This window comes from Urocitellus parryii, chromosome 1 (genome assembly GCF_045843805.1).
Source record: "Urocitellus parryii isolate mUroPar1 chromosome 1, mUroPar1.hap1, whole genome shotgun sequence".
In the NCBI taxonomy this organism is placed as follows: Eukaryota; Metazoa; Chordata; class Mammalia; order Rodentia; family Sciuridae; genus Urocitellus; species Urocitellus parryii.
Window position 1 is genome coordinate 165029177 of NC_135531.1, and position 21921 is coordinate 165051097.

The window sequence follows — 21921 nt, forward strand, 5'->3', positions numbered from 1 at the left end:
GTTAACCTTTCAAGGACAACACCTGAGAAGGGGGAAGCTTCTTCTCTCCTTTCTTTCCTCCCCCTGTCAGCTGTTACCATGGAGCCCAACTGGTAACTTTCTTATCTTAGAAATGTAAACATCTCTATGAAGCCCAGCTCAAGGCCAGAGGCACATTTCTACAAACTACTATACTGGATGTTTATGAAAAACTAGTAAGGGGGTGTCTAGCACCTGGAGTGCTGGTATCTTCTGGGCCAGTGGCCAAGTAAAACAGGGCTACACAAAAATAGGAAGTTTAACTACATTGGACTCTTGCAGAGACTCCTTTGCTGACAGTACTAAAATCAGCCATGGTGAAGATTTCTGGAAAGGCCCAGTTAAGACTTTTCTGTGGAGAAAGGGGGTGCTACTACAGTATCAAAAAGACAAGTAGTTAATTAATAGTGACACCTCATTATACTGTTTGCATAGTTCATCAATGATATTTTACATATACTGCATTAAAGACATTACAACCAACCTCACCTGTGACTTTCTCTCTTGTCTTTTGAATCATCTTGTTTTTGCTGGGCTGGAACCCAGGGCCTCAATTTGCCAGAAAAGTACTGTATGGCTGAGCTGTGCCCGGTAGTTTCACCTGTTTCTTTGAACATTTTCACGTGGCCTTCAGAAAAGTCAAAGGTACTTATTGAGCACTTCATTTCAGTTGAACAGGCCTCCTTTCCAGGGCTCAGGCCCACCCTGAACCCAGGGCAGGAAGGTCATGTGACTTAAGGTCTTAACACGCTCCTCCGTGGCTCCCGTGTGCACAGCACCGAATTCTACATACCGCCGTCCCCGTGGGTCTTGTTCAGACGCCGTGGGCTGCCCCAGGTGCGCACAGGCGTTACCTGCGGGGTCAGGCCCCAGCCCGGGAGGAGGTGCTGCCTGAAAAGGGCTGGGCCTATTTCATCAGGGATTGGTTACTTTAGCTGTCCAATCAGGCGCGCAGCCAGGGCAAGGGCGGGCTTCCGCAGTCTCCCGCTTTCCTCGCTGGGCCACCCGGGTCCTTCTTCCTCAGGTCGCGGGTCTTGGGCACGGATTCTGGGCGACTCTGCGAAGCCAGAGAGCCCCACGAGCTCGGGTGGCCGAAGTTCCTTCGTGAGGACGGCGGGTGACCCCGGAGACCCAAACGGAGAGTGTGCGGCCAGGGCTGGCGGGACCCGACGGGCGGGTGAGCGTCGGAACGGGTCGAGTCCCGGCCGGCGGCTGGCCCTGGGGCCTGTCCCCTGGTTCCGCGGGGTGGGCTGGGAGGAGGGTCCCCGGTCAGCTGCAGAGCGTGTTAACGAGCCCCCTCGGATGGCCCTGGACCCCGGACCCTTGGTCCCTCGGGACGGACTGGGAGCTGGTCCTCAGGGTTCGCTGCGGAGGATGGCATTGTCCACGCTGGCGGGTGGCCCTGGGCCCTTTCCCCTGGTCCCGCGGGGAGGGCTGGCCTTCGGGTCCCTCGGTCAGCCCCAGAGCGTGGCCTCAGTGGCCAGGACCCTCATGTGCCTCCTGGTGGGTGCTTGGGTGAGAGTGAGAACCAAGGTCCCGCAGGAGGGAACATTCGACGCTGGGGAGAGAAGAGCACAGTGACCTTCCAGAACCAAATGTCCAGCTGCTTAGGTTCCCTCATTCCTAGGGAGCCACCTGGGCTGCATCCGCTGTGAGAGTGTCCCTGGGCTTGGGGATGTGTTTAGCCACCAAGCGGGGTTCCTGGAGAACTGGGGGGTGACAGGCTGCTTCCCTGCGCTGGTGCTTGTTGTTTCCTTTATCACATCTCGCTGCCAAGAAATTCCAGTTTGTCCCCAAGTATGTAAGAAGCTCATTCCTTGATTGAATTCCTTGATTTTATGTTATTGGTTAACGTTTAATTGGATACAGTAATGTGATGTAAAGAAGAAGAGAGTTCTTGAAATAATTTTTTTAATGCTCAGTTTAGTGGGAATCAAAACACCTGTATAACCCGCCCAAAGAGAGGTGAATGGGCCCTGGCCAGGCTGCCTCTCCCTGCTCTCCCCTACCTGTGCCTGGAGGGGAGCACAGTTCCAATTTTTTTTCTGTCATTCCTTGTACTTGAGCCATCTGTGAGGAGGCAGAATTTTAGTTGGTGCTTCTTATTTGAGTTTTCAATAACTTAATGTTGAAAGCACAAAATGAGGGGTGCAGACCTCAAAGATTCAGGAAGCTGTTTATTCCTCTTCAGGACCTCAGGCACCTGGGGACTTATTTTCTGAATATGTGAATGGCCATCAGTTACAGAGGGGATTTTGGTTTTATAGGGTACAGTTGTGCTGATTTCACCATTGGAACTTGTGAGTGTGCTGTTTGGACAGTCAGGGCTAGTTATGTAGGTGAAAACTTTTAACTTGGGAGGGCAGCTGTAAAAGGTTGAGACTCATTGTTACTAAGAGAGATAGGAGTCCAGATTGTGAGGGATGACTATTTCTTTTTCTGGAATTTGTTGTCTCCCAGAGATTCAGTATTTCTCTCCTTCCTTTGGGGCCCATGTTATCAGGAAAGGATTTACTGGAAGGTTAATGGAGGGCTAGTTTCCCCTCACTCCTACTGAGCTGCCTTGTGTCTCCACTTTTCTTTGAGGGCTATTTTGTAGGATTATTATTTTCCATAACTCTTCAAATGTTACTATTAGTACTCTATCACTGTGGTGCTGTAATGTGAATTGTTGGTTTCTCTGCCTCAGTTGCTTAGACTCGTATTACTATCTGTAGGCCTCCTGGTTCCCTTCCCTGTTCCTGCTTCAGGAACATCACTTGTTTCCAGTTTAATTTTTTAATTTTACGTTCTTGACCATTTCATTCTCTTTTAAAATTTGGTCCTCAAGTGCCCACACTTCATACGTTTTGTACATGTTGGGAAATCATTGTTAGGTTATAGATTGTGGATTAATTCAAATTACTAGAAAATTTCAGCGCAGTGTATATACACATGTGTATTCATCCCTTATACTATCTATCCTTGTTTACTTCCATGTGGCAATATATTGCTTTTTGCTGAATACCATTTATGAGAACATTTTTCTCTGTATTTCCATGTTCCTCTGGGCACAGAGTCACAAGCATTTGTGAGAAATTACATATCTGGTGTCCAAGGCAGCCAACCCTGAGTTCAGAGAACCCATATTCATTGAAAAGGTGTTTAGTCATTTTCTCATGTTTAATTCATTTGTGAAGTTAGTTTTTGTTTTGTCTTAACATACCCTCTACATGAATTCTTTTTTTTTTTTTTTTTGTAAAGACTGCAGACATTTCCTCTGAGGGAGGGCAGCCTTCTTTGACCCTATTGCAGTTTGATGGAGGAGTCTCTTTTTTAATAGATGTGAGTTTATCACTTTCTTCCTTTGGAAATTTTTTTATCTTCTTACATAAGAAAAACCTGTAGGATGGGGACATGTTGGGCTCCCAGAGGTAAATCCTTAGGTGGACCCTCCTGGCCGTGGAGTTCCAACCCCTCTGTGGTACATTTCAGCAGTCAAAGTCTGGCGCCCAGATAAGTTTTGTAAGCTTGGAAGTATGTATATACCTCTGCAAGTGGGTTTTCATTGAACTGTGGATGAAGCGGGCACCTTTCCTCAACTAGTTCATGTGATTGCTTTTCCTTTTAAATTATTTTTATTGCCATATAATTAGGTTTTCATGTATTTAATAACTATATTCCTTTGTTGTCTTTTCATTTTCTTGGCTGGAAATGAGTTGACTGAGAGTTAAAGTGTGAGGAGGCCTTGGCATACAGCCCCGACCTCTTCCCCAAGATGGATGCCTGTATCCCTCCTTTCCAGTATGTTGTGACCTGGCACCCACCATCTCCTGTCACTCAGAGTCCCAGGGTATACATATGTGGCTGGGGTGAGAGAAGGGTCTTGTGGAGTCCTGGCCAGTGAGGAGGCAGCTGGTAGGAGGGGGTGGCCTTCCACAGTCTAACAGGACTTTCTCTCTCACCCTGTGCAGCTCAGAATCCATCTCCAGGACTGTGTCTTCTCTGCTGTGTGAGGCCCAAGTGGCTCTGGCTCAGGTCTGTCTCCCTGTGAACTGCAGGTGCTATGAGGTCCACAGGAAGGATGTCAGGACTCCGCAGAAGGCAGGAAATGGTGAGTGTGTGGGGCCAGGACTGCTCAGGGAGGTGGGCTGTTTAGAACTGGTGGGAACCAGCTGTGGCTGGACTCTGGCCTCCTACTGTCAGTTCCAGAGTCGGCCAACCCAGATCTGAGCCATGGTGTGGGCTGGTGCAGGTGACAGAACCCTCTCTGCACATCCAGACCCCAGCCCTAGGCCCTCAGTGTGCAGTGAAGGCAGAGAGCCTCAGGGATCCTGCCTCAGGTGTGGGGCTCCTTCCTATGTGGAGGATTCTGGTCTGAGGGGGTCCATGTCCCTCCTTCTTCTGAAGAGTCATCTGGTTTTCCCCCACCTAGCCATTGTTAGGACGCTCATTAGATCCTTTAAATTCGAGCTCTTCACATTTTCAGACTTTGACTCCCCATCAAGTTCCCAGAATTATCCCCTCTTTGCTCCTTATACTGCATTCAGTGGGCACAGCCTCGTAGATTTGTTTATGTTTCTGAATTTGCCATGTAGTGAAAGCAGAGAAGAGTTACCTGGAACTCCACTATTAAAACTCTGTGCCTCTCTTCCTTTACCTTCCCTAGGCATAGACACCTTATCAGAATAACTTGTGCAGAGGTTTCCATTGGACCCTCCAGGGTCCTGTGTCCTCAGCCACTGTCCTTTCCTGTGGCTGCCACCTTGTCGCAGCCTGTGGAGGCTGCCCAGTGTCCTGCAAAGGGTAGGCAATTTCAGGCCCTGGGTCAGCACAGCCTGAGGTGTGGGATGCAGCCTCTCAGGGGAGCAGCTGGAGGTCCTGGAGCTGAGGAATCTCCTGGAATAGGCCTCATCTAGAGAGCTGCCATCTTGGGACATTGTTTTACCCACTCCCTGTTCCCATTTCTCTGATATCAGTGGACAGTTAGCCTGTAGATGCTGGTGCTGAGGGGCCAGGTCAGCAGTGATTCTTGCCCTTGCATTCTATCACAGTTGTGAAGGAGGAAAATTCTCCCAGAGCATAGGACCACCCACCCCAGTGCAGTGCTGTGCAAACCTGAAAAGCCTGGAGTCATGGTCTGGGTCTCCTGGGAGGGTGATCATGGAGTGTTTCAGTGAGCAGGACCAGGTAGGAGGATGCCCAGCTCACAGGGACCTTACCTGCTCCTTGAGCCTGACATGTCTGCTCCCTCAGCACAAGCCCTTTATTTATCAATTTGAAATGATCTGTCCCCTTATATGACAGCCAGATTTCCTTAAATGTGAATGTATTTATTTAGAGCTGAGCAAGGTAGAATATTTTAAAAGAGGTAAAAAAGAAGTAAATTTAAAAAGAGAACAGATTTTTTTTTTGTATATATAAAAATTCTTAAGTTACTTTTCTGATTTGTTTAGAACATGTAGAACATTTCTGAGACCTCACTTTTTTTTTTTTTTTTTAAATTTGATTTCAAATGGAGTTACATGTGGTAGGTTCATGAATGCTACTTTAGTGGCTGGGGTTGTGGCTTAGTGGCAGAGTGCTTGCCTAGCATGTGTGAAGCACTTGGTTTCTCAACACTGCATATAAATAAATTTTAAAAAGGTTCATTGACATCTAAAAAAATTTAAAAAAATAAAAGAATGCTACTTTAGAAAATGAAAAATCCGTGTGTCATTGTTGCTGTAGAAAATGTTTCATTTTCACAAAAGGTGTGGTAGGTAAATTTATACTGCGTGGATTCATGAGAATATTAGTTCCCTTGTATAATGTAGAACTTGTCACAGTGGATAACTGCTCTTTGCTTCCTGTTACCTGAACTTGGAAGATTACTACTAAATTTCACGGGACAAATATGGCAAAGTATGGTCATTTGTTTATGAATTGATGTAGTGTCATGGAAATTGTTATTAAATGTCATCTCTGTTGGCTGAACAAAACAGGTTTTCATGAGATTATTATAATTCATGAGCATCTTTCATGATCTTATCCGATTCCAAATGCCCCCTCCTAATGCCACCCAATGGGTGTTCACCTTTCACCTTGTGAATCTTGGGGTTGAAATAGACCTTCAATCTATAATATTACCTGATGGTATTCTCTACAAGGTATTGGAGACTCCTGGACATTTTGGCTACTCTTAGATATTTGTCTACTATTTCCACTTGTAGAAATAGTCTTCTGAATTTCCTCAACAAAGACATCCTGGTCTTGGATTTCACGGAATTTAAGAAATGAAGCTAGAGAATCAATTGAGCTGCTTCTCCATGGTTTAATAAAATTGCATGCAATTCATTTCTCCTTTTTTCATTATTGCTTAGTTGTAATTTTGCGAGGGTGCTGAATCCAGCCATCAGTGGTCCACGCAGGTTCCCTGGCTTGGCTGCCAGAAACTGTTAACATTGCAATATGTCATATAGGCTACACCTTGAGGAATGAGTTGGAAGTGTTACCTGCTTCCTCTTAGAGGGGATTAAGGGTAGTTTTCTTTGCCTCCTTAGTGTGGTGCAGAATCCACCATGACACCCCTGGGCCATGCCTTTCCTCTGATGACAGTTATTATCACTTCATTAACTTGTTCATGTTGTGTATTTCTCTTTTTGTGTGAGTTATGGTAGATTGTTTTTCTCCTGGAGTTGGTCCAGTTCATCTGAATTCTCAAATTGTGTCCGACAGTTATTCATAATATTCCTTTATGGTTCTTTTACTCTCCCTGAAAAATGGTGTCTTTCATTTCTACTGAGTAAGTTTTGTTTCTGTTTTCTTAGTTGTGCTATATCTGTTGCAAGCATGTCCACGAAACACCTGCTTTTTATTTTTTATTTTTTAATAGTTATAGATGGACAGCATGCCTTTATGCATGGGCTCTCTCTCACCTAGTGAGGAGGTCCATGGAATAGGTAGAGGAGAGTGTGGCTGCGGAGTTGGGAATCAAGACCTCCAGAGATCTCACAGGAAGCAGGTCTGATTTTATTGTGTAGTTACCATGTATATATACATGGCCAATAGTTAAGCAGATTTTAGGCAGCCACCAATACAATTTCTGGCCAACTGTCCTTGTAGCAACCAATTGAGGAGTGGCCGTAGAGCAGCACTGGGACCACAACATGTGACCTCATGCTCACACTACTCTGCCTAAGGAGTGAGCAGACTGCCTCTCAGGTGCCCTTAACATATGCCGTATATACAGTACTCCATGCACCTGTTCCCATACCTTTATTTGTTTAGTTTTTTATGCAGTGCTAAGGATTGAACCCAGTGCCTCACACATGCTAGGCAAGTGCTCTGCCTTTGAGCTACAGCCTCAGCGCTGAAGAGCTTGCTTTTGAGTCGATTCTCTATTGATTCCTATCACAGTTTCATTGATGTCTTTAATTATATGCTAGCATCAGATGTAGGTTCCCCTTGCTGTTTGTTCTTTAGTTCCTGAAGTGGAAGGATGAAGGGTTGATTTTTATTCTTTTGTAATGTAAGCCTTCAGCACCTCTAATTCTCCCTAAGCCCTGCCTGTGCTCTGTTCCACAAAGTTTCCTAAGATGCAGTTTCAGTTCTTTTCCTTTGAAATATTCAGACTGATCCTGAGACACCCTTGACCCATGTGTTGTTTAGAACTTTGGGATTTGACCTGCAGATATCTGGAGGTCACCCAGCTGTGTTTCTGTTACTGACGCCATAGTAATTCCAGTGTTCCTGGTGCCATGTTGGGATTTGGTAGCCTTCTGCACTAACGCCTGTCGTGGCTGAAGGTGGCTGGTCGTGGAGACTTCCCTGTGATATTGAGAAGGATGTGTGCTGGGCTGCTGTTGGCTAAGTGCCCTAGAGGTACCTGTGGTGGGTGTGCTGTTGAGCTAGACTGACACCACGACAGCTCTTCTGTGTGCTCCAGCTGTCACTCACTGTCAGACGATTGCCGCTGACTCCTTCTGTCACTGGATTTCACCGCGTGTCCATGTGAGTCTCTCAGTTGTTCTTCAGGTGTTTTGACCTGTTGTCGTACATCTTAAAAGATTCAGGCATTTGGTTTTAAGTCTTATTAGTGAGTCTTGTGTCCATGTTTTCTCAGTAGTGGTTTAACTCAAGCATGTTTTTCCTATTGGTGAGATGTACTTTGCTCTTTATATGTATTCCTTATTTTGTTGCTTTTGCAAATTGGGTATTTGAATATTATAATCGTTTCTCCTCTGAAATCAGTTTTTCCCTCTATTCATAGTTTGCCCTTGTTTGTTGAAGACTGTAGCCATTGTGTGTAGTGACTTTCCAGAGTATTTTTGGAGACAGTAGTTTAGTTGCTCAGTGTACTCAGAGGGTCTCTCTTAGCTTGTGTTGAGCTTGAGTTTTAATGGAGTTCCATGAGGAAATAGCTGGAAAGAAAACAAGAAACAGCAAGAGCTCAGCTCCTCCAGGGACTGTGGATAGTGGAGCTGGGGCTGCTGCTTTAACACATGGTCATGCTGTTTAAAACCCCTTCAGCCTCAGTTCTCTGCAGACCTGAGCCTGGAGAGCAGCCTGTGGTGAGCATATGGGTCTTGGTCCTCTCTGAAAAGGATTTCTCTTGGCCTGGGTGGGCTTCCACCCTGGTATACCAGGGTGCTGTGAACACTCATTTCTTCTTTTTTTCTGTAGTAGGGATTGAATACAGGGACAATCTACTACTGAGCTACATTCTCCAATCTTTTTTTTATTTTGAAGCAGGTTCTTGCTATGTACCCCTGCATAGACTGCGACATGTTATCCTCCCACCTCAGCTTCCTACATCCCTGCGATTTTAGCCACAGTGCCCATCTGAATACTCTAGATTTTTGTTTTTCTTTTTGGATATCAGGGATTGAACATGGTAGTGCCAAACCAGTGAGCAACATCCTCAGCTCTTTTTATTTTTTAGAGACAGGTTCTCTCTAAGTTACTTAGGACTTAGCCAAGTTCTAAGGCTGGCGTTGACTTGTGATCTTCCTACGTCAGCTTCCTAAATCACTAAGATTTGAGCTGTTCACCACCACACCTTGCCTGAATAGTGTAATTTCTGAGAATATATTTTATTGTACCTTTCTCTCTCACACTTCACATTGTGATTTTTTTGTTTTGTTTAAACAACCACATGTAGGATTGATTTTTTTTTTTTTTTTTGGGGGGGGGTACTGGAGATTGAACTCAGGGTCAGTCAACCATTGAGCCACATTGTATTTTGTATTTTATTAGAGACAGAGTCTCACTGAGTTCCTGAGCACCTCACCATTGCTGAGGCTGGCTCTGAACCTGTGATCCTCCTATCTCAGCCTTCCAAGGTGCTGAGTGAGGGAAGCAGTGGCAGTGGCTGTGGCAGCAATGGTGGTCATCAGGGCAATAATTCCATCGCTGATGAGGCTAATTGCACATCTTGTCTGGTATAGGATCTCATTCAGAAGGTTTTTCATCTCCATGTCCAATGGACTCCTCCACTGTCTGGACAGGTTCACTGGAAGCCAGATTTCTGGGGGCACTCTGAAGAAAAATATACGTTTAGCTTTCATAGCAGGGGTTAGACAATTTATTGACTGCACAAGGGATCTCTGTATGAGTGATATTTATGCCATCAGTATCATTGATTATTACCATGGCAAAAGGTGGCATAACACAAGCTTGTGCATAGTGGGTATGGGTATCATTTGGGATGAAGGTAAATCCATGGCTAGGACCTTGGTTCAACATCGACCCATTCATCCAGCCGTCTGCTGCCCATTTGATGGGTCTAGAAGCCAGTAATATTGGTGTGATATCCATCATGCCATATTGAATTTTGCATAACAGTTAGTAACAGATTGTCCCATGTAGCAGTTACTGCAGTAGCCCGTATGGCTTTTCGGCCTGTTAGATGAATTGCAGGGAGCTGTGCCCACCCAAGTGCACAGGTATTGTTCTTCCCTGGAGATGTTTCTCTTATCAAGTAGAAGAGGTCTAGATGTGATGCATTGGTTCCAGGGAGTGGTGTCATTATCTGAGGGGGACTTTCCAAAAAGCATCTTAGGACATGTTGGCAGTAAGTGTTTTTTTCATTTGCCATGGGGGAGTCTATGGCTCTAGGTAGCATTAACTATAACTCTAAGGTCAGTGAGAGACAGCCCAACATGTGACTTATTATAGTTATCTACAATAATTTCATTGGCAAAAGCAAAGCAAAGGGGGTTGTCCTGATTGTAGGTCTCATTATCAACTATGGAGAAACAAATGGGCAGAGCAGGCATGGAAATGCTGGTATTTCACTGCACAGTTAATTCAGGATTGATAAGATTAGAGTTATTGGAAAAAAGCGTAGGTAGGTCTCTTTCCCAGTTGGTCACCACTTTTAGTGGTGGCCTAGTGACCAAAGCCCAATTTACCTGACAGGAAGCTTCACTGTTAGCAGTGAACACTGTATACAATAGGACCACCATCATAGGCCCAGGGATGGGGTTGCCAGCAGGTGAAGGGGCCATTGTGGTGCCGTGGTCAACAAGACCTTTAATATCACCCCAGGTTACTTTACATGAGGTCCATTTGTGTTGTTGAGTCCTTTGCTTTCCTCCAGAGTTAGTTCCTTCATTTTCTTGGTTGGTAGTTCTGGGCGTCCAGGGCTGGACACTTCTGGCATGCACCCAGATGGGGTGAGGCGCCTATTCTGGAAAAACACCTGTAAACCCTTGACCCATGGTTAGGATGGGACCTGGACTATTCCATGCCCTTGTTATAAGATCCTTCCATGAGACCATAGGTAGATGCGGGGGGGCCCAGAAGGGGGGCCCAAAGCTTATGGGCTGCTGTTTCTATAGAAGATTTTGAAATGGTGAGAAAATTTAGAGTGAATAGGGTTTTGTTGGTAGCATCGTGTGGGGAGCTAGTGTAGTTTCCCCGCCTCTGCTTTTGGAGCATGGTCTTGAGTTCCCTGTGTATGTGTTCCACAATACCCTGAACCTAAGGATTATAGGGCAGGCCAGTTCCACATTTTATGTGCCAGGTAGAGCAAAATTTCGTGAAGATTTTGCTTGCATAGGCTGGGCCATTTTCAGTTTTTTTAGAGAAAGAAACTCTCATGATCCCAAAGCATTTAAGCAGATGGAAGATGATTTTTTTTCATGTTTTTTCCAGTAGAAGGTGTAGCCATAATAAAACCTGAGTAGGTATCAATGACTACGTGAACGTGTTTAAGGTTGCCAAAAGGCAAATACTGAGTTACAATCATCTGCCAAAAGGTGTTGGATTTGAGCCCTCAAGAGCTTACCCCTGTAGGTTGCAAGGATCTAATGGGGAGAAAAGGCACACAGTTTTTGCATCTCTGACTATCCTCTTTAGTCAGTTCTGAAAATAATCTAGAGGCTTTAGGCAGATTGGTGGAAATGTGTGTGTAACCCTTGAGTTTGCTCAGTTACAGTCAAGCCCAATGTCATCCCTTTTTGAATCTAGGGCAAATAGAAGGAGGTGCACGTGCTTTGCTAGGGCTATTTGGGCATTCTGGCTGGAGATGTCCTTTCCTCCATATCCCCAACAAGTGGAGCAACCTCTTTCTTTACTATTATTTTGTCCTTGCTTCAGTGCAACTGCCATGGCTGAGGCCAGCAGAGAGGCTTGAGCCGTTTTGTCTCCCAATGTCCTGGGTGGCCAAAATCCAGTCATCTGGGGTGTCATTGCACACTGGTGCGATGGCAGCCCTATGCTCCTTTTTAATCCTTCCCAGAGTAACTCTTTTGCTAGGGCTTCCCTAGCTCCTACATGGGATACCTTCCCTTCTACCACTTTTTTTACCCTACAGATAAACTGCGGCAAGTCTTTAGTGGCTTTCTGCCTTAGTCCCTGTATAGAAACTGTTCCTCCTCCAGCTGGTAACTTCCTGCAAGCTCTTAAGGCAGAGTTGCACCTGGTTGAAATAATTTGGCAGACCTGTAGCTTATACCACAAGGGAAGAGCAGATTCCCTCTCCCTGCAAGCATTTAGCTGGGAGGTTAACATCTGCGATGAGGTTGCAACCTACTTGCTGCTCATATTCATTATAGAAAAATGCCTTCCATTTTAGGTATGTGGATGGCTCAAGGGTGGCTCTTGCCAAGTCTTTCCAATCCTGTGGGCAGTCTACACTTAGGCTAAGGGTTTCAAGGACTTGTTCAGCAAAGGGACCCCTAGGTCTGTCTTCCTTCACTGCCTTCTTAAACTCCTTTAATATAGCTAGGACATGAGGATACCAGTGTAGTGGCCATTGAGGGGTGGGGTTCACATGGACTGGGAATGCAGTTGGTATCTCCTGTTCATAGGCACCCCATGCATGGTCCTATGTTCAACCTAAGACTGAGAATGGATTAGATTCTGACCTTGGAGGAGCGGCTACTGGCCAAGGTGGAAGGGGGCCTATAAGGCTCTCCCTTTTACCTTTTCTATCTGTAACTGTCCCATTAGATTTGACAAAGAGCAGTAAATTTTCTTTGGCTTAATCGTGTCTGGCCCCTTTTCTGTTTGTTGTGGTTCAAAGGACTTTGCATCAGAGCTTACCTGTGATTCTTCCTCCCTTTGTCTTGTTCTCCTTGTTCCCCTTCCTCTGATGCCATAACCAGACGGGTTACACCCTTTGTGCCGCAGAGATTGCTGTGTTGCTGTGACAATTGAAAAGGAATGAAGAGGCAGGGTATATCCCTGCCTAACTTCTGCTTGCCTTGCATTAACCATAATTCTTTCCCATATGCTTGGATCAAATACATCAGCTGCTTTCACCCAGGGATTGGTGTCAATTACCACATCCCCAAATTTGGGCTTCCTTTCTATTTAGTGTTAATCCTCTCATGCTAAGGAGGGTGCGCAGCAGCTGTGAGTCCTTAGTGGAGGTTGGTAAGTTGCCCATTTTTCCCTGTTTCCCTGGGGTCCAATACCTGCACTTACCTGCTTGCCTTAGGTCTCTCTGCAGGTGCCAAATGTGGGCTCTCTTGATCCAGCCAAAGCCCACCAAACACCTGAGGAGTGTGTGGTGACAGAGTTGAAAAGACCTCCAGAGACCAATTTCACAGAACTCGATCCACTTTATTATTGCATAGGCAAAGTTTTAATAATGATCCAATGAGCTACCAACATACTTATGAGGGGCAACCAATGGGCTAATAGGTCAGTGGCAGAAAAGCAGAAGGAAAGGAACATGCTGTGCATGGGGAGGACAATTATTATGGTGATGGGGCTGAGTTCAGTTAACTAACCATGGTATCTGGATTCAGTGTGCTGAACTCTGAGACCCCCCTCACATATGTAACATAGGCCGCTTTTCAACTCCTGGGCCCAACATATTTTATTTAGAGAAGTGTCTCCCTGAGTTGCTTAGTGCCTCGCCATTGCTGAGGTTGCTTTGAACTCCCGATCCTTCTCAGTCTCCCAAGCTCCTGGGATTACAAGTGTGCACCACCATGCCCACCTAGAAGTTGATTTTTGATTATTAGTTTATTTTCATTGAGTTTTGTATATGAATTTTTCACTGCTGACTTGGGGAACATATCTTGCTCATGGATACACGCAGTCTTTAGTGTACTGCTGCTATAAATATTGCAACACAGGATTTCGTGTGGATCTACATTGTGAACTTATTTGGGTTACCCCGACTTTGGGAAATGGCTTGGGTTCCAGGAGCCACCACTCTGACCTATTTGATGTGGTTGATCACTTCAGTCTGTGAAAGTTGAGGGGTCATGGGCCTGGTTTGTGTGAGACCTGTGTATATTTGAGTATGTGTTAAGAGCCCTGTGATTTATCAGGTATCCATCTACACCAATGTAACCGATTTTCTGGTAGGAGCAGCATCTGAAAAAACCCCATCCGATATCCTTGTCCACTTGCAGTAGACACTCTAGGAAGCAGGAATATAAATGAGATGTGCACTGTGTCAGGTGGTCAGTGTTGATGGGGAGAACCTCAGTGAAGGGTGCAGAGGCTGCACTTTCTCCTCCCGTCTTGGTGCCTGTGGCTGCTTTCTCTGCAGGTGATAGTCTGAGTCTGTGTTGTCTATGCCCACCTCCATCTGCTTGATTTTGTCCCACTGTGTGGGGCTTCGTGAGTTGGCTGAAGTCTGGAACACAGGGGTTTTTTTCCTGGCTTCCCAGGTAGCACTCCTCTTGCTGTGTTGTCTGGAAGTGGTGAGAGCAGGCATCCTTGACTTGTTTTTGTTTTCATGGAGACAGCCTTTCATCCTTCAGAGTAGCCTTCAGTGTAGGTTTTGTAGATCTCTGGCACTTTTTAAGGTGTTTCATTTTATTACAGTTAGGTTTGCATCCTTATGTCAGAAAGACTTTGAGCTTTGTTGGAAGGACTTGAGCTTTGTCAGCTGGTTTTTCTTCATTCTTTCAAGTTTTCAACTCCTTTCCAGATGCACAATGTGCAGGTATTTTCTACAGTTCCTTCCAGTGCCATTTCACCTGCTGAGGTGTTGTATGAAGGACAACATTTTCCTTTCTAATGCTGATTTACTTTTAAGTTGCACATGTGGATGAGGTGCAATGAGCTGGTTGCTCATCTGTTTCATTACATCTTAATCAGATCAGGTCACTAGCTCTTCCATTCCTAACATTTATCATTTCTTAGGGTCAGTGGACTGCTCCCCAGCTTTATTATGAAAACCACAGTGACATATTGTGCACTGTGGCCACCTACTGTGCTGGAGAGCAGAAGTGCTGGCTCCTCCTGAGTGGACTCTGGTACCTGATACCCAGCCCTGCTGTCCCCTCTCCTCTCTCCTCCTCATCTCTGCTGAATACCCTTGTACTTTCTGTGAAGCCAACTTGGAGCTTTGCTGTGTAAGAACACACAGTCGGTGTCTCTCTCTCTTCCTGACTTATTTCACTTAGGATGGTATTCAGTAGTCCTGGCTTCATTGCTGCAAATGAAAGGACTAAAAGCTATTTTTGGTGAAATTAGGTTTATCTATTATTTTCATGACTCAAATGGATGGTACTATATCCCAGAAACCATCCCCAAATCCAGTGTTGTGAGACATGTGGTCTGCATTTTCTTCTAAGAATTGGTGAGGTTCACGTCTTACTTCAGGACTTTGGTCCCCATGGATCTCATATATGCATGTGCTGTGAGGGGAGCATCTGACTTTAGGTGCTGCCATGAACATCCAGTTTCCCAGCCTTTCATTCTCCAGAGATCCTGGTCCCCTGGAATGACCCTGGCCCCTTGAGAGACATCATTTCCTTCTGTGTATCTTCATAGTCCTGGGTCCCCCTGTCCTCCTTCACTGCTCTGTGTGTCTGCCTTTAAACCAGTTCTACACTCCCTTTGTTACTCCTTTAAGCAGATTTTGAAATCACTTTACACTTTATTTTTCTTCTTCCATTATTGAGTTTCTTTCAATTCCACGTGAATCTTAGAGTAGTACTTCTTATTTTGTATTAAAATGTCATTGGTAATATGAAAAGCAGTGAATTGACCTCATGGTTGATTTTTAGGCAGATTTACAATTCTTTGAGCTCACAAAAGCTGGATATTCTTATGTGTATCATTTCTTTCAGAAATATTTTGTGGTTTTTGTTAAGTCTTCTTGGTAATTTCTAAATACTTTTACTCTTGATCTTCTGTGAAGGCTTTCAGGTTGCTCGTGTTTTAGTGGATGTAAGTGTGTGTTGTTTATTGTGGTGGTGTACATCTTGGCTTTATTTTTCAATTCCAGGTATTTGCATTTTCTTCTTCAGCGCATGCACAGTTTAGAATTTTCTACTTAGGAGATCATTTCATGGCTTTGTTTCTAAGAGCCTCAGCCCTTCCTCCTCCCTGACCTAGGCAGGAAGATTAGGGGGAGCTGGGCTCAGTGTTTCTTTTTCCCCACAAGTTTTTGCTGATAATGTCTTGGGTGACTCAGCCTTGGAGAAGTAGTTTCCTTTGAATGTAGGCTCAGGAAGATAGAGTTCTCTGGGTGTGCTGGAAGTGGCTCCTTTTCCTCCCTGTGGTGGCAGCAAAGGGCAGTTTTTTGTGATCTTGACTGTGTGAGCCTGGCAGCAGTTCAGGAAGTAAGACGTTGTGAATTTGTGAGGACCCCTAAGAATACACAGAAAAAGTCTCTGGGCTGCAGGTCATGGTAAATTTCAGGTGTGAGGAAATACCACTAGAGGGGCAGCCTCCCTGCTCTCCCCACTACCCACATCCTGACTGAGGGGCGCTGGGCCTGGAGTGGGTGTCAGTGCTCATTTGCTTGGCCTTCTCCTGGGCTTCTCTGCACCCAGAGGTGGTCCTTTCTCCATAGGCAGCTTTCACCTTCTGTCCCACATCTGGCTATTTCCCATTTGAGTCATATGTTGATTATTCTCACTCTGGGCCCTGGTGTGTGTGTGCATGTGCTCCATCTCTCTGTCTCTCTGTCTGTCTGTCTGTCTGTCTGTCTGTCTCTCTCTCTCTCTCTCTCTCTCTGTACCAGGGTTTGAACTTATGGTCGCTTAACCACTGAGCCACATCCCCAGCTTCTTCTAATATTTTATTTAGAGCCAGGTTGTTGCCCATTGGCTCAGGGCTTTGCTACGTTGCTGAGGCTGGCTTTGATCCTGCATTCGATTGTCCTGCCTCAGCCCCCTGAGCTGCGTGCTTGGCACCCTAACTCTCTGTGTCGCATATTGCAGGTGTCTCCCCTCTTGCAGATGTTTTCATCTTTTAATTCCTTTAATTTTAATGTCTGATTTTCTCATTCTTCATTACTGCTTATCTTGTTATGTGAAAATGTTTTCCCTATTCCTCTAGGAAAATATTTCCTGTAAGCTTCTGAAAGTGTTTTAGTTTTGTATTTCACATCAGAATCTGTAATGAATTTATATTTTGTCTATGGAATGGAGGGAAGTAATGTATGTTTTAAAAATTAGATACCAGTTTTTCTTGACTCCTCTTCTGAATTCCTTGTGAATGTCTCCACTTATATTCCTTACCTGTTATGTTATTACTCCCCTATATGAATTCCAAGGCACTGATTTTTTTCTTTTGTTCTCTCAGTTTATCGCTCTGCTAATTCTATGCTTTTTCCAATAGTATATCTTAGATGTTCTTTATTTATACTCACAATGTTTATGTGACACCAGACTATAAATAAAGAACATCTAAGATATTCTATTGGAAATTGCATAGGATTGGCAGAGAAATAATTGGATAATAAATGAGAAGAAATTATCAACTTAAAAATTCACTTTTTTTCTCACCATTGCACAAACACCAAAGTGTGTTTACACAGTCCTAGAAAGAATAGCCTATTACAGACCTAGGCTCTGTGGAGACGGTGCTTCCCAGGTACACCCTTGCACATCATCTTACTTTACAAGATACCAAAGGTGATCATGCATTATGTTTGTTTGTACCACCATCACTATAAGCACATCAGTTATCCCTTTACTAGTGATAACCATGTATATGTAGCCTATTATTAACCCCAAATGTCTTTGACCAAAACATAGTCATGTGGCACATGAGTATATATTGGAAAAGCCAACAGTCTGCTGTCTACCACATTTGGATAGGTGTTGCACATTTCTTATTTTCATTTGGCTTGGAAAAGTACTTTCTGGTGATTACTAGAAATTCTGTTTGTTAATGTCAGTAAAGGTATTTGACACTTATCCTACTGTATCTTGATATTAATCAGAAGAAATTATCAAACTGTTTATTGATCACTGTTGTTGCTTACTAGTTGGTTAAATTTGATGTTGAGTAAAGCACCTACAAATTCTACTTATTCTTTTGCTGTAGTCACACAGGATGAGCTCAATCCCCAATTACCATGTTGTGAGTACCTGGATGAAATGTGGTGTACTAGGGCAGTTCCTAGATTCTTTGCTCAGAGTGTTCTGTTTTGGTGGGAAGGACTTTGACTCTTTAGGTTCTAACATAAGAGTGGAACAAAATAATAGAATTTCCAAAGGAAAGTAAAGATTCAGTTTGCTGGGATCCTTTCCAAATTTTTAGTTCCCCCATCCATCAAAGATGCAACTTTGTCAGCAACCTTTTGTAAGGATAGACACTATCAGGACTAATACTGCCTCTCTTCCAACATGAGATAGTAGGGCTTCATTATTACTGGTGGTGTTAGACATGCACCCTATTAAGATGTTAGGGGTGTTCTGGGAACATACCTTATTATACCTTTGCCCCACAATGAGAAGGGTGTTTTTGCTCTGCTGATACTTTTATGGATCAGTTTAGATCTTATATTGGAATGCCTCTCTTTGAGGAAGTGAGTGTAGACAGAAAGCAGTTGGTTTTTTTTTTTTTTTTTGGTTGAAGACAGATATCATGCCTTATTTTATGTGTTTATTTTTGTGCCGTGCTAAGGCTTGAACCCAGTACCTCACAAATGCTATGCAAGTTCTCTGTCTCTGAGCTACAGTCCCAGCCCTGAGTACAAATATGGACTAAATACTTGGAGACCATAGAATCATGAGAACATCTCACATGTCTAGAATAGAGCCCTTATGTTTTCAGTCTCTCGTGGCCTGCCCTACATTTTTATTATTATTTTTTTAACTATTGATAGATCTTTATTTTATTATATGTGGTGCTGAGAATCGAACTCAGTGCCTCACACATACCAAGTAATGTGCTACTGCTGAGCCCCAGCCCAGCACCCCAGTTTTTAAAAATTTTTTAAAATTGTTGATAGACCTTTATTTTTTTCATTTATATGCTGCACCACTTTTTTTTTTTTTTTTTGGTGATATTTTAGACCTCAGTGTTCTTTGAAGATGTGGCTGTGAACTTCACCCAGGAGGAGTGGGCTTTGCTGGATCCTTCCCAGAAGAATCTCTACAGAGATGTGATGCAGGAAGTCCTTAGAAACCTGGCTTCTATAGGTAAGGATGATGTTTTATTACATATTGAAAGACAGAGCACCCGGGAGTCCCCCCACCCACCCACTCATGGATTTAGAAGGTGGAAAGGGAGTACTTTTAGGAAAAAATGGGGCCTAATGTCAGTGCACTGTACAGCATAAATACCATAATTCTTTTTTCCTCTTTTATTATTTTTATGTTTTAGTTATCCATATTATAAATCCCATAATCCATTCTGAAATTATGATGATTTTAATTACTTTTCTGGGTGTATGTTTTAGGATTCAGATTGGAGAACCAAAGTGCTGAAGATCAGAACACAAATCCTGGGATAGATCTAAGGTAACTTGTACTCATGAGAGGAAACAGAGAGCCCTGAAGGAATCCTAACATATCCTATAATTTTACAAACAAGCAAAGTAAGCAAGCATAGTATGAACTATATTTATTCTTTTTAAACCCAAAACATGAACTTTAATATAAGATACGCATTTAGTGTTTTGAAAATAATTGATTTTTTTGACAGAGCTAACAAAATGCATTTATAATACCACTGTTTTCATAGTAGCTAGGGAGAAACAGTCTCACAAAGTAGTCATGATATTGACTTTCAAACAGTTTAGACATGACAGAGAACCAGTACTTTCCCTGATATTAGTGTAAGTCCAATGCCTAAAAAATAAATATAATATTGTTAATTAGCCAACCATAAATTGTACTTGTAGTTGTTTTTTGTTTTTTTTTTTTTTGTTTGTTTTGTTTTACAGGAATCTTATGGTAGGCTCTGGAAAAATTTAAAAAGATATTTCAGGGAGATTCCAAATCTTAGTCTTAAAAGGACATTCCTGCTAGAAATTCCATGTGAAAGCAGTATGTGTGGACAGGTCTTCATATATAATGTTTTCCTAAACAGGGACATCATATCTCTCTCTGCAAACAAACCACATGAGGATGAGGAGTGTGGAGGAAAGCCATATGAATTTAAGCAGAACAGAAAATCCTTTATTTCTCTCACAAATGTTCAAAGACACGTGTCAGAGCACACTGTCAATGGATCGTATGGATGTTTGACCTGTGGAAAAGAGTTTATTTGTCCGAGGTGTATTGAAAAATCTCGACAATCTCATACTAGAGAGAAGATATATGGAGCCAAGCAATGTGGGAAAGCCTTCAGTACTTCAAATTATCTTCAGTTACATGCACAAACTCACATTGGAGAGGCGGCTTACAGATGTAAACAATGTGGAAATGCATTCATTAGTCTTAAAGTACATGAAGAATCTTACTAATTTACTAATCTTAAAGAAAGAATTTACTAATCTTAAAGTACATGAAGAATCTCATAATGGGGAGATTATGAGATGTAAACAATGTGGAAAAGCCTTCAGTTGTTCCAGTTCCCTTCAAAAACATGAACAAACTTATGCTGGAGAGAACCCTAATCAATGTGAACAAGATGGGAAAGCCTTTGTTATATCCTCTAAGCTATACACACCCGAACAAACACATAGAGGAAAGAAGCTATATGAATGTAAACAATGTGGAAAAGCCTTCACTAGTTCTTCTTATCTTCAGATTCATAAACGAACTCATACAGGAGAGAAGCTCAATGAATGTAAACAATGTGGTAAAGCCTACACTACTTCATCTTACCTTCAAAGACATGAACGAACTCATACAGGATTGAAGCCCTATGAATGTAAGCAGTGTGGCAAAGCCTTCACTCAGTCCAGTCACCTTCAAATACATAAAAGAACTCATGCAGTAAAGAAGCCCTATGAATGTATACAATGTGGAAAATCCTTCTGTAGTTTTTCTTACCTTCAAATACATGAACGAACTCATACTGGAGAGAAGCCCTATAAATGTGAACAATGTGGGAAAGCCTTCACTTTTTCCAGTCCCCTTAAAGTGCATGAACGAACTCATACTAGAGAGAAGCCCTATGAATGTAAACAATGTGGTAAAGCCTTTGCTACATCTGGTAACCTTCACTCACATGAACGAACTCATACAGGAAGAAAGCCCTGTGAATGTAAGCAATGTGGAAAAGCCTACAGTAGTTCTACTTGCCTTAAAATACATGAAAGGACTCATACTGGAGAGAAGCCCTATGATTGTAAGCAGTGTGGGAAAGCCTTTACCCAGTCCAGTCACCTTCTCTCACATGAACGAACTCATAGAGGAAAGAAGGCCAATGTGGGTAAACAATCTGGTAAAGCCTTCAGTTGTTCCACTTATCTTCCTGTGCATGAAAAGCCTCACACTGGAAATAAGCCCTATCAATGTAAATAGTATGGTAAAATTTTCATTTTTTTCCCTTTTCCTTTGAATACATGAACTATCTCTGTGGAGAAAGGCCCTATAAGTATAAATTGATGACCTTGGTTAAGCGTTCACTAGTTTGACTTATTATGAAAGATATGAAAAATCTCATACTGGGGAAAAACTTTATGGATATAAACAATGTGGGAAAGCCTTCACTTATACCTTTGGGCATAAAAATATTTATACAGGGGACGACCCTATGAATTTACATTCATGGTGTGTTAAATCCTTCACTGATTGTGCTTATTTTCATGTTGTGAATGAACTCATACTGGGGAGAGGCCTCAGTAATGTAAACAATGTGGTGCAACCTTTCCTTATTCCAATTCATTTTGAAAAACACTAGGGAACACACACTGGAGAGAGATTGTATGAATGTAAACAATCTGGAAAAACATTCAAGATTTCCACTCACCTTCAAGTGTATAAATGCACACATACTACAAAGAAACCTTATAAATATAAGCAATGAAGGAAAGGTTTCATATATTCTTATCAGATTCCAATCATAAATTCACACTGAATAGAAGCCTTATGAATGTCAACAATATGTGAAAGCCTTCAATTGATCTTCCTACCTTCAAATACAAGAACAAATGCTGGTTAGAAGCCCTTCAAGTATAAACAATGTAGAAAAGCCTTTATTTGTGGCAGTTACGACATGAAATAACTCACATAGGAACAAAGCTATACTAATATAACAAAGCTATACTAGTATAAACAATCAGAAATACCTTCTTTCCTTACTCCTAATAAGTATTAAATAAATGGTAATGTAGAA

The 21921-nt window shown here is 43.1% G+C and overlaps 1 protein-coding gene across 1 annotated transcript; it reads left to right on the forward strand.

Moving 5' to 3' along the window:
* Window positions 1-1124: 1124 nt before the first annotated feature.
* On the forward strand, window positions 1125-20161 carry LOC144256693 (zinc finger protein 124-like). Its single transcript, XM_077802107.1, has 5 exons — window positions 1125-1195; window positions 3972-4111; window positions 18707-18833; window positions 19094-19154; window positions 19726-20161. Exons 2-5 carry the CDS (start codon window positions 4064-4066, stop codon window positions 20099-20101), a joined length of 612 nt encoding a protein of 203 aa, XP_077658233.1. The 5' UTR covers window positions 1125-1195; window positions 3972-4063; the 3' UTR covers window positions 20102-20161.
* Window positions 20162-21921: the final 1760 nt, after the last annotated feature.